Source organism: Condylura cristata, unplaced genomic scaffold (assembly GCF_000260355.1).
Source record: "Condylura cristata isolate star-nosed mole 26May11 unplaced genomic scaffold, ConCri1.0 scaffold00002, whole genome shotgun sequence".
NCBI classification, from domain to species: domain Eukaryota; kingdom Metazoa; phylum Chordata; class Mammalia; order Eulipotyphla; family Talpidae; genus Condylura; species Condylura cristata.
The window spans coordinates 28054757-28067710 of NW_004567103.1; the positions used below are offsets into that span (position 1 = coordinate 28054757).

Below are 12954 nucleotides of genomic sequence, written 5' to 3' on the forward strand. Positions count from 1 at the left end.
TGTGCTTTAACCCGCTGCGCCACCAGGGAGGGCCGCATACTTGCTTTTTATTCCCCTTTGAATATGATCTTTGCAAACAGAGATTGATCTTGAGGTATCCTACCTCTTCCCCATATGACCAAGAAAAAGTAAACTGACTTCTAGCTAAGGGGTAAAACTCTTTTGACTTGGGCTACTTTTTAAACGATAAGCATTTAAGTCTGTTTTAGTCTAAATTCATGTAAAAGGTAGTCTTGATCACTGTTTGGAAATATTTTCTTGTTTTTGAGGAGATTACCAAAAGAAATGTTCCCTTTTTCCTGCCACTGAACATTGCAATGTCTGTGACTGCCTCAGCCACCTTGGCTTAAGGGTGGCCAGCTTAAGAGAAAAAAGAAGTTGAAGTGTGTCTTAAAGCATGGATTATCAGTTTATATAGGGTGATGCAGGATATTTCATTCCAGATTTTATTCAAGCAAAGTCAAAGTAGCAGGGAAGAAACATGGGAATGTATGTTTACAAATTAGTATCTGTATATAGTTTTTTATACTTTGAACCTATGTGAAAATTATTTCCTTTTAAGAAAATTACTTTCTCTTCATAAAAATTGTAGACATTTCTGGGACTTAACAAAATTCAAACTTAGACAACTTAGCTTAATTCAAATCAGTATGATACTGAACTCTATTTTTTTCTCTGGAATTCTAGACAATTTGACCAAAGTGGTAATTGTAGTCAGCCAACAAGATAGTCCTGAATCATTATGATATCCTGCTATTTACACCTTTGCATGGTTCTCTCTTACACCTGTAAGGCTGACCTGTGTAATTGATAGGTGAATGTGAAAATGATGGTGTGTGACTTCTGATGACTTCTGATGTTAGGTCCTAAATGACAGCATGGCTCCTCCTTTGCTCTCTTAAGTCACATTACTTACCCTGTGTTAGAAAGTTGCCATGTATGAAATAGTCAAGCAGCTCAGGTAGGTTCCAGACAGTGAGAAATATGCTTCCAAAAGCAAGCATCAAGTTGACGTCATATGAGTGAGCCATGTTGGACACATATCCTCCAGCCCCAGTGGAACTTTTGGATAATGGCAGCCCCTTGAGAGATTCTAGACTGGGATCACACAACTAAGCTGTTCCCCAAAGTCTGACCTACAGATACTGTATGAGATGTTTAAGCCACTAACCTGGGGATGACTTGTTAAGTAACTAGATACAGTATTTCCTGAACTTTCAGGAAGGGAAGAAAAGTAACAGACTATTATTTCCTCTTTATGACAAGGCACTTAATTACTAAATTGTAGTATTTCTATTTTTTTGATTACACTGATCTCTTCTAAAGTTATTATCTATTCTCTGCCTCCCCCATTTATTCATCTTTGTAGCCTGGAATAGTGTCAACACATGTTGAACAAACAAATGATTAATGATTTTAAGAATATTCTAACAATAGCCTTTTGAACTGACAGTGAATCTAGGTAAGCAAATAACCCATTGATGTTTTTCTAAGTCAAGTCACAAGGCTAAATGAGATTGAAAGAGCAGTTTGTGGGCCTTTCCTGGTGGCACAACAGGTTAAAGCACAGCACTGTGAAACTATACTAGCCATGGCAGGACAAGTACGATCCCCAGCCTCTCCTGACCCACCCACTGTATTTCAGTACATCTGCCTTTTCTGTTCCCCACTCTATCTCTGGTAAAACCTCTTACCTCCTGGCCTGTGCCCCAGTCCTTACATGCATATATACATCTTTAAAAAAAACCAAAACATTTTGCAAGTCTTGGGCTAAATTTTAACATGTTTTAAAGAACTGGGCACACAATCTATAAGAGATTCATTATCTCTTATAACAGAAGGATCTAGATGAAACCCAGATTGAAATATATTTTTAAACATTTATTTTTATTTATTTATGAATACAGAAACTGGGTATAAGCCAGAGGTGCATGGGGAAGGGGTGGTGGTGAGAAGATTCACCAAAGAAAAGTTGGGAGCAGAACAAGCAGATTGACTGAAATCCACTGCTGAGGGGAGCAGTAAGTGAGACAGGACAGGTCTGCTGTACCATGTGAGTTAGCTACCTGGCTGGGGATTGAATTCATGCTGCAGTGGCTGATAACTTGATAGTGCTGAGACTTAACCCCTTGGGCCATCAGGGAGGCCCTGAAATGTTTTTGTTTATTTTTTTTTAACTATGAAATACTTGAAGCAGCCATAGAAAAACCTTTAAAGTACTGGAAGACAGTTTGATGTAATACACTACAGCCATAATGGAAAATATTAATTCAACTATATCAAAACGAATTCCAGCAAGTTCAAAGCATAAAAAGCAAAGTCAAAATGACAAAGTAAAGGAAAAAACTTATCACAATTACTTTTCCTAAAATATCATACAAATCATAAAAGTCCAGTCATTGGTAGAAAAATGGGCAGAAGATGTTAACAGTCAATAAGGAACAGTAAAGTAAATAGAGATGGCTCTTAAACACAAGATGCTTACTCTCACATATAATAAAATTACCAGGGGTCTCCCTGGTCACACAATGAGTGAAAGCACAGCACTATGAAGCTATCATTAGCCACTGCAGCAGTTTGATCCCCTGCCAGGGAGGGTAACCCACATAGTGTGGCAAACCTCTCCTGTCCTGCCTGCTGTTCCCCTCAGCAGTGTATTTCAATCTGTCTGTTCTGCTCCCCATTCTGTCTCTGGTGAATTCTCTCACCTCTGGTGTCAGACCTCTCCTGTCCTGCCTGCTGCTCCCCTCAGCAGTATATTTCAATGTGCCTGTTGTACTCCCCACTGTCTCTGTGATATTTGAGAAAAATCCTCTCACCCTGCACCTTTGGCTAGTACCCCAGTTTTTGTATGCATAAATAAATAAATCTGTTTTTAAAATAGTAAAATTACCAGATTGGCAAAGTAAAACCTTTATAACATCTTGTATTATGGAGGATAGTGCTGATTTCTATCAGCACTCTCTACACTGCTAATAGGATTGATAGAATTTCTACACGGGCAACTTGGAAAAACATGTGAATGCATGTATGTGTATAGATGATTAAAGTCCACATATCCATTAACATAATTACACATCTAGGAATTTACTTACAAAGTTGTTTACAAGTGTAAGATAATTTATGCAAAAATTTATTCATTGTAAAAGTATTCTAGGAGCAGAAAATTAGATTCAATATCTATCACTGTGGGTGCTTAAATTATGGTTCATGCCTGTAATGGAACATTATATTGCTAGAAAAAGGATGAAAAAGTTCTTTATGCACTTTACAAATTTCAGAGAAAAATTATTTAAACAAGCAAGGTGTGAAATGGTGTTATGGGATGATTATTTTTTCATAAGAAAAATACATATTATTATACATAAGATGTATACACCAACACAAATATATAAGAATATATAAAACACTTCTGAAAGGGAGAATATATACTGTATGTTAGTTAAACGAATAGATCTGTGTGGCCAGGAGACAGAGATGGGAAGGATTCTTTTCAGTGTCTTTTAAATCTCAATTATGTCCTTTAAAATTCTTAAAAATTTACTTATGCATACAGAACTGGGGTACAGGCCAGAGGTGTGGTAGGTGAGAGGATTCACCACAGAAAGAGTGGGGAACAGAACAGGCAGATTGACAAAGTACACTGCTGAGGGGAGCAGCCTGCAAGACAGAAGAGGTCTGCTGCGCCATGTGGATCACCTCAGGGGTCAGGGGGTATCGAACTCCAACTGAAGCTGCTGCTGCTAGCTTGCAGTGCTGCATCCTAACCTGTTGCGCCACTAGGGGCAAATAAATCTTTTAAAAAATATTAAGGGACACACTTTTATAGTTAATTTTTCAGGTGGCAGGTATTAGATGATATGTCAAATGTACAAAGGTAGTATGCATGGAACACAGGACCAAAAATTAGATTGACTGGGCTCTCTGGGTTTTCTAAGAGCAAAGGAAAACATTTAAATACTCCATATAGTTAAAAGTTTAAAATGCCATTTTGGTGTGGTGGCAGTGAAAATAATGTGTTCAAAGAGGTATATACATGGTATCATTCAGGAGAGCAGTCTCAAGGGCTTTTTTAAGCTTAACAATAGATGTACATTGTAGAATACAGGATGAGCTCACCTTCACAGATAACCAAGCTTAAGTATAAAAGTTCATAAAAAACAAAACAATGTGGTAAAATCAAGACTATAAACTATGGAATGGACTTAACTAAACATTTAATGTTTGGGGCCTACCTGGTGACACAAGGGGTTAAGTCTCAGAACTATCAAGCTATCTGCAACCTGGCCAGGGAGCAGACCCATCTGGTGCAGCAGACCTGTCTTGCCCACTGCTTCCCTCAGCAGTGCACTTCAGTTAATCTGCTGGTTCTGGTGAATTCTCTCACCTCACCACACATCTGTTCTTGTATGCATAAATAAATATATCTAATAAAAAAAAATGTTGATCAAGGTGATACCAAATTTGAAGCCAGGGAAAGGGAAATGGCTAATTCAAAAGCTGGGAACAAACACAAATTACTGGTTTTTGAAGATACATATATGAAAATATAAACAAACTGTGGACCAAATGTTTGAGGAAAAAGTACTAGGTAAGACTTAACAATAAAAAAACTCATCAAAATTAGGAAATGTGTAAGAGGTGGTAACTTGTACACTTTATTTTTATAACATTGGGTCTTTTTATTTTTTAAAAAAATTATATATTTATGTATACAGAACTGCGGCAGAGGACAGAGATATGGGGGGCAAAATTCACCAGAGTGGCGAGCAGAACAGATGAACTGAAATACGTTGCTAACAGGAGCAGTGGGCAGGTCAGGAGAGGTCTGCCACACTGTGTGGGTCAGCTCTCTGGCCAGGGATCAAACTTGTGCTGCAGTGGCTGCAACAGCTTCATAGTGCTGTGCTTTAACCCGATGTGCTACTAGAGAGGGTCAAAGTTTTTTTTTTTTAAGTATTTATGCATACAGAACAGGGGTACAGGCCAGAGGTGCAGGGTGGTGAGAGGATTCCCCAGAGACAGCGGGGAACAGGCAGATGGATCAAGTACACTGCTGAGGGTCAAGTGAGGTCTGCTGTGCCATGTAAATCACCTTGGGGATGCAGGATTGAACACACACTGAAGAGGCTGCAGCTGGCTTGCAGTGCTGAACTTTTAACCCAATACCACCACCAGGGAGGGCCCTAACTTGTACATTTTACAACCTATTTAAAACCTTGTATTTCATGTTGGGTGAGAATGAAAAGATGACATGCTCTTTAAGGAAAAATTGTGGTGATTCCTGAAATAAATAAACTTTTAAATATCACAATTCTACCCAGCAATCCCATCTGGAAGACTGGTAAAATTCTATCTCGAATTTTCATTGTATTACCATTTTTGAGTGCTGTTTTGAGGAACCATTTAAGCACTTTAACATGTAATCTTATTTATACATGCTCATACCAACCTGTGAGATTTAACTCTGCCTGACAGGTAAAAGATGCATAGACTAATTGTGTCAGGGTGACAAATTTAGGTCAGTTTTGGAAATGAACTCAGTTGTCCAACCTGTCTGCTTTCTACACAAAATTATCAGAGGGGGTTCAGTTGTAGTAACCACCATTCTTAGGGGTATTACTGTTCTGAAGGGTCCTTTTCTTTGTATGAAATTTCTCATGCCAAAACCCTTTTGTTTATTCAATATGGTATCAGCATATTAAGTTCTATTAAACATTACAGGACTCCTGTAATGCTTTGGTACAAAAGTATTCTCTTGTCCTCATAGTAGCCCTAAAATCTTGAATACACCAATTCCTTTGGACAGTTTCATTTTTGCTTGGTTCATCATGAAAAAGCACCAAGGAATAATGGGAAAGCCATGCTTTTGGATTCCTACCTGAAATTTACCAGTCACATGGCTGTGAATGCTTCATCTTGTCATGTTTTTTCATTGATAAAATATGTAATTACTTAGAAACCTTAGGTAGTCAAGGAAGGTACAACCCACCCCCCTAACAATCACTAGCATTAGGTGGAGCTATCTGAAAGTAGCAAAGGCCATTAAAGTTGCATCTGGAGATGGACTGCTCAAGTACAATGAACATAACCAATGGTAACTGTCACACCTTGCCTTGGCTTTTGTATTGCCCATCATGTTAACAGTTATTGTTTAAAAAAACTCAAAATGTTTTCCAAACGTGCATATATACACATATATGTATTTTAAAATTCATCTTTGTGTAGAACTGGGTATGTATAGGTACAGGCTGAGGGTGGAGGATTTACCAGATAAAGGGGAGCAGAGGGCAGAACAGTAGATCTGCTGTTCCATGTGGGTTAGCTCCCTGGCCTGGGATTGAACTCAGGCTGCATCAGTAAGCTCTTGTAGTGGAAGCAAAGACTTAACCCCTAGGCCACCAGGGAGTTCCTCAATATAAGCACTGTTGTGTATGAAGTTAGAATGTTGCCACTTAACTTTCTTAAAATTAAGTTGTAATTCATCACTGTATCAGCATCAATTATTTAGTAGTAAGGCTACATTGTGAGAATGAAAAGCCTTCTCAGAATTTGCTGCTGGTCATTTGTTAAAAAAAAAAAAAACAAGAAAAAAACAAAACAAAACTAGAGACCCCTAAAGCCACTTTTAATCACTAAGTAAAGATTAACCATTCACTTACATGCTTTTATTTGGAAATGTTTATATTAAGTACAGTGAAACTAAATTTTAGAGACACTGGATGTCATCACAGTTTGGATAGCATTAGTTTATTATAAAAGAGACACAGAAATTATTTACATGATGAAAGATTTCAGAACTTCAGTGGAATGGGCAGTTTCACATGATGCCATTTCAATATTGATTTCAGTCCACATACTTTCCAAGAATATCACCATCTCTAAATAAGAAATAATCCTACAAACAGGAAAAAACAATTAGTCAAGAAAATTAAGAGCAAGCAAGTGCTTTTAGCTTATTTTTAAAATTAGGAGTACACACCTTGTCATCTAGAACTACTTTGGTGCCTCCATATTCTGGGAGAAGAACTTTGTCTCCAACTTTCACACTAACTGGTTGAATCTCTCCACCCTTAAGAAAATGAGGATATTTATTAGCAAAGACAACTAGTTCGCCAAGTATTTACCTTTGTTTACCCTTAATTTTCATCAAATATTCTCACTCAAATCAAACATTGTTGCCAAGTGGTATAATTCATGTTACAACTAAAGAGTTCCTGAAAAACTATCAATATAGTGATGTAAAAATAAGCCATTATATTATTTATATATTACACATTATTATTTATATATTATAGAATTACTTTGTGCATAAGTGGTTTAAAACTTGATTTCACAGTAAATGTTCAAGTAATTATACTGTGGAAGCTAAGTTTAACTAAATCTAACCTTTTAGTCATTAAATATTAACCTATTGGTTATTTGAAATAAACCAGTCTTGAAAATTATATATACAAAGGTCACATTTAAGTTTCTTCAACATGTAAAAAGTTAAGTCTCCTGAACATGCACTGCGTACTTAAGTTCGGTTTCTCCAAAATACAAATTTGGGGGGAGGGACTGAAGCCCCTCTGAAGACTCACAGGATGGTTTCATGCTAGAACTTTCTTAGAGACAACTGAAACAATCAACACATATGATCCCAAAGACATTTATTTATTCCCCTCAATTCGCAAAAGCGCCCCTCTAAATTTTTTAACCATAATTTTTTGCTTTGTCAATAACTTATAATGTGAAAAAAAAATGATGTTTATACCGTGATACCAAAGTTACTGGTTTCTGCACTCTGGAACTCTCCCTCATATAAAGTAATTTTATTTCGCAATCATTTTCCTTAGGGTGGCAGATCATACATAATGTAAAAGGTAACTGTAAATGACCCAGGAATTCTTTTTTCTTCTACATTTAACTTAAAACAGCTCATTTAAGATCCCATTTACCTTTCCTTTTGAGCCTGATCCAACAGCTACTACTGTTGCTTGCAACACTTTTCCTTGAGATTTTTCTGGAAGCATAATGCCTCCTTTGGTTACAGTTTCAGCTGCACTCCTTTCGACTAATACTCGGTCAAAGAGGGGAAGAAACTTTCTAAATGCCTGTCCTGCCTGTTGGGAGATAAATGTTAGCTATGAAAGAAAAAACCATTTATAAACAAGCAATACCATCGTGCTACATGCAAACATCCCATGTGAAGCTTTCCACATAACACAAAATCTCGGCTTATTCCTTCCGAAAAAAGTTTCGTGTTTTGCTCTAAATCCCGTTTCTTTCTTTCCCCTTGTGTTACGGGTCGATGCCCCGCAGGTCAGCAGTCATGTCTGCCACAGGACAACCTTAATTTTTCCCAAGGTCACGTTATTTTCCTCCCTCAGGTTTCTCTGGGTATGTCCAGCAAACGCTAAGGTCAATCCCTCTGCCGGGGGCTAAGCTTTCCTTAAGACCTCACATACACGCAGGACAAGCGAGCCGGCCGCCACGCGTGCGTCCGCGCTCCCGCCTCCTGACCCCACACTCCCGCAGCTCACGCGTGTGCGGAGCCCTGGGCGAGAGGAAGGGGCGCTGAGGCCTCGCCGCTGTAGGGTTCGCGCACGCGGCGGTCGCTAAATGACCCCTGTCCTTCCGGCTACGACTAAAAAGAACTGTCCCTGCTCCCGGGGACCTTAGGCCCACCTGGGCCCGCCAGCTTCCAACCCATGCGGACTCACCATGACTCCGGCCCCCGCAGTCGCACTCTGTTCTCCCGCCGCCGCCGCCAAAAAGGGAGACCCGCAGCCCGCCCCTCCGGACACGTGAATGTGGGAAGAGGCCGCCCGATGCGCAGGCGCGCGGGCCCGCGGACTCCGCCCCGCACCTCCCCGCGAGAGTGGGCGGCCGCACCAGCGCGCGCCGGGATTCGTCCTGCGGGCCCTGCGCAGGTCCCTGACGCCGAGAGCGGGAGGCGGAAGGAAAGAGGAGCTCTTTCTAGGCTTTTCTAGGCCGCCTGCCGAGGTGAAAGTACTAGCCCTTCGCCCCCTCCCGGATGTGACGTGCTTTGCCCCTTGACCTACAGAAAGCGCGGCGTTTGCCGGAAAGTTCTGGAAACGAGCGCCGCCCGGGAACTAGCCTAAGTCGGCCCTAGAAGGCTGAGCCCGCTGGCCTGGCGCAGCGCGGGCAGGGAGGGGCGGGGCTGACGCGTCGAGCGTGCCGATTGCGGGGCCCGGGCCGACGGGAAGGGGGTGGGAGCCGCCGCGCACGCGGTGCCGCGGGGCGGGGGAAACGGCGGAGGGAGGGGACACGGGCTCATTGCCGTGTGCGCCCTGCACTCTGTCCCTCACTCGCCGCCGACGGTCTGACTCGTCGCCCGCGCGCCCCGCCGCTGCCCCGCAGGTACTCTGCCGCCCCACGCCTCTGCACCCCGTCTTCTCGGATCCGGGAGCCGAACTCAGCCCGCTGTGGACCTGCCGGAGTGGACCGGCGGGCGGGAGCCAAGGGCTCGCCCACGGCTGTGCAGGCCTGCGCCCGCTGGCCAGGCCTCGCGGCTCCATTTGGGAGCCGGTCACGTGCACCGTGGAGCGCTCGCCCCGGCCGGGCGCGGGAGGCGGAGGGCTCGCCGGGGTGTGTGTGTGTGTGTGTGTGTGTGTGTGTGTCTGTCTGTGAGTGTTTGTGAACGAACCCGGGAGAGGGGGCGCTTGTTCACTGGGGTTCTTCCATGCAACTCACTTTCGGCCAACTACAGAGCACCGGGAAGGGTGGTCGCCGCCGAGTGGGACTGCCTTTGACCTGGCGGGCCGCCGTGGTGCGGAGACTCCACCCTTGACCTTGCTCGGGGCGTCCTGATGGAAAGACACGTGGGGCCGCGCGGAGTGGGCCGGGCCGCCGCCCCCAGCGGAGCGGCCTTGCGGTCGCCTCTGATACTGTAGCCTGGAGTGGTTACATGAGGACTCCGATTACTAAGCGGATTTTTGCGGCGTCAGTAAAATTTACGTTTTCCCGGTCACTGGGTTTGAGAACCTTTCCCTTTTCCTTGAGTCTTGGGTTTTCAGGGGCCCATGTGCAGTAAGCTTGTTCTCAAGGCCGTTCTTGGGGTGGAAAATTAACTCTTTTGTTAGCGACAGCGGCTGCATTTAGGAGGACGTGGAGGTGGGGAAGATGGGTGTGCTCAGGTCATGCGTGAGGGAACTGAAAGCTTACGCTGGTAGCTGGTGGGATGACGCTGACACGTTGCAGGCTCAACCCCTCTCACATCTAAAATTTCTTGTTCTTTGACCTATATCTCAGGTGTCACATTTGTGCTGTAAGACACGTCGGGTATTAATATAACGGTCGCCGCTAATACTAATTGATCAATGATCTGCTTGTTTTCCCTTCCAGAAATGCTTCGATTACCTTCAGTCCTTCGCCAGATTAGGCCAGTGTCCAGGGCCCTGGCTCCTCATCTCACTCGGGCTTATGCCAAAGATGTAAAGTTTGGTGCAGATGCCCGAGCCTTAATGCTTCAAGGTGTAGACCTTTTAGCTGATGCTGTGGCAGTTACTATGGGGCCAAAGGTATTAGTATTACTTTGTTGTAATTTATATATTAAACAAGGAGTACTTTACCTATGCAGATGGTCATGTTAAGCAGATCTTTGGTGTGTTGACACCTTTTTTTGTTTCTAAAGAGAATCCCGTTTACATGTACGTTTCACATTGTTTTTTCCCCCCTTAGATTTAATTGTCTTAAAATTTCAACCACTTTTTCCAAATTTGTGAAACTTTATTTTCTATAATGTGTGATGTAATCTAGTGGAAATTCAGCTACAAGTGGGTTCTTAAAGTAAAATTAATCTGGCTTGCCTGCTTGAGTTAAATTTTGGATTCTTTCCCAGGAGTTAGTATCAAACTTACAGGAAAGCACATAACATAGCTTTTCTTTCTGTGTGCACTTGCAGGTGCTAGTTTTATCTAATGTTTTTCCTGCTTCCTTTCGGTTCCAGACTACATATAAAATCTTAAGACACTCTTCACCTGAGGAGATCGGTGAATGAGAAGTAATAAAAATTTGAGGAGACCTTTGAAGGTGGTGTCTCTTAAAGACAGTCCAGATAATCCAAATGATCCAAACTGGCATAAAACAAGGTGTTTACTTGGCTGACAATAGCAGTTTTGGTTCAAATGCAGAAATTGCTTATACTGTTTATATCATGTTTGAAATTAATATTGACTGAACTCTGTAAAAAGACTAGTATTTCCACAGCTAAATTTTAAGACAAGCTTAAAAATTGCTTTCAAAGATAGCAGCATTGGATAAAACAAATATAAAAGATGTAAATAATATTCCAGAATTTCATCATAATTACCAAGTTGGTATTGGTTTATAGGATAGCATCTTTTAGTCCCTAGGATGTGTTATTTTCTATAATAACCTCATCCAAAGTTATGCACTTGGCAAGGTAAACTAGGAGCACTGGTCAACTTGTCCTTCATGTTGCATATCTGATAAAAAGACTGCTTGTGTTCTGGTTTTTAGGTTATGCCCTGTAATGAAAAGTGCTCATTCTTTTTTAAGCTAAATATTGGAGTGTGTGACTCTGTCGCCTTCCCCCCCCCCCCCTCTGTAATTACAGGGAAGAACAGTGATTATTGAACAAAGTTGGGGAAGTCCCAAAGTAACAAAAGATGGTGTGACCGTTGCAAAGTCCATTGACTTAAAAGATAAATATAAAAATATTGGCGCCAAACTTGTTCAGGATGTTGCCAATAACACAAATGAAGAGGCCGGGGATGGTACTACTACGGCTACTGTACTGGCCCGCTCTATTGCCAAGGAGGGCTTCGAAAAGATTAGCAAAGGTGCTAATCCAGTGGAAATAAGGAGAGGTAGGAAAGTCTCTTCACTGTCCCCATAACATTCTTAACTGTTAAACTAATCTTAAAAAGCTGATCCTCCTCATGCCTAAAAATCATGTGCTGAAGCAAATTAGTACTCAGATGCCTGCATGGGTACTTTGCTAAGTATTGAGGGAAATGCAACTGAGGTAGCTGCTGTCACCTGGGTATACCTCTACTGCCAGCCCCCTATAAATAGTAGCTTCTTTGAAGATACAGAATGTATTACCTGGAGCCTTTTGATTGTAAATTGCTAACAAATTTTAACTGAGGTGATTATAAAAATTATCCCCCACTAAGTCTTTGTTACTATATACCTTGCTTTGGATTTTTTCTTAAAGTGAAATTTTCCAAAATAAAGAAAAGAAAAATTAGCACTTAGCCAAATTGAGCAAAATGGCATCTCATAAATTTATAATGTGGTGCTGCTACTAAAACAAAAATAGTTTGGTAGTTCATGATTATTAAATGATGACATAGCAAGTAACTAAGACTTGCTATGGCATAGACACAAGAAAACTCTTGTTGAAGATAAAAGACTGCGATCATCATCTTTGTGTCCTTCCATTGAGGGGAAATGTTAGGTGGCCCTTTTATTAATAGTCTGTCTCCATGTAATTAGGAAGAGAATTGGCACAGGCAATTTTTAGACTATTAATGCATTGAAACATTTAACATATTTTTGTTTGACATGGAGCTATGAACAGACATCATATTTTGATGACAATTATTTATAATTAGGTGTGATGTTGGCTGTTGATGCTGTAATTGCTGAACTTAAGAAGCAGTCAAAACCAGTAACAACCCCTGAAGAAATTGCTCAGGTAAGAATTTTTCACATAAATTTTAAAAATTAAAGATTATATTTATTTATGCATACAAGAGCTTGGGTATAGGCCAGAGGTGTGGAGGTAAGAGGATTGATCAGAGACAGTGTGAGGAGCAGAACAGGCAGATGTAGTGAAATACACACTGCTAAGGGGAGCAGCAGGAGGGCCAGGAGAGGTCTGCTGTGCCATTTAGATTAGCTCCCGGGCCAGGGATCAAATTAATGCTGCAGTGACTATATTTGGAGTTTTTAATGAACTGTCATTTTTTTTTTTTTTTT

At 41.5% G+C, this 12954-nt stretch overlaps 2 protein-coding genes across 4 annotated transcripts in view; one reads left to right on the forward strand and one right to left on the reverse strand.

Moving 5' to 3' along the window:
• LOC101632384 (10 kDa heat shock protein, mitochondrial) overlaps positions 1–8821 on the reverse strand; it is a 33436-nt gene extending 24615 nt beyond the window's left edge. Inside the window, exons 1-4 of one of the 2 annotated variants that reach the window (XM_004674410.2) lie at positions 8706–8798; positions 7941–8105; positions 6983–7072; positions 6726–6898 (exon numbers count right to left, since the gene is read on the reverse strand). In XM_004674410.2, coding sequence (XP_004674467.1) covers positions 6848–6898; positions 6983–7072; positions 7941–8105; positions 8706–8708 — 309 coding nt within the window. In that variant the 5' untranslated portion in view covers positions 8709–8798 and the 3' untranslated portion in view covers positions 6726–6847. Of the gene's footprint in view, positions 1–6725; positions 6899–6982; positions 7073–7940; positions 8106–8705 lie in introns of those variants that run through there. The other variant, XM_012727341.1, reaches the window with a different exon arrangement.
• A 57-nt stretch (positions 8822–8878) lies between these two features.
• Positions 8879–12954, forward strand: part of HSPD1 (heat shock 60kDa protein 1 (chaperonin)) — a 10435-nt gene continuing 6359 nt past the window's right edge. Inside the window, exons 1-4 of one of the 2 annotated variants that reach the window (XM_004674414.2) lie at positions 8879–8988; positions 10351–10526; positions 11585–11837; positions 12588–12670. In XM_004674414.2, coding sequence (XP_004674471.1) covers positions 10353–10526; positions 11585–11837; positions 12588–12670 — 510 coding nt within the window. In that variant the 5' untranslated portion in view covers positions 8879–8988; positions 10351–10352. Of the gene's footprint in view, positions 8989–9231; positions 9367–10350; positions 10527–11584; positions 11838–12587; positions 12671–12954 lie in introns of those variants that run through there. The other variant, XM_004674413.1, reaches the window with a different exon arrangement.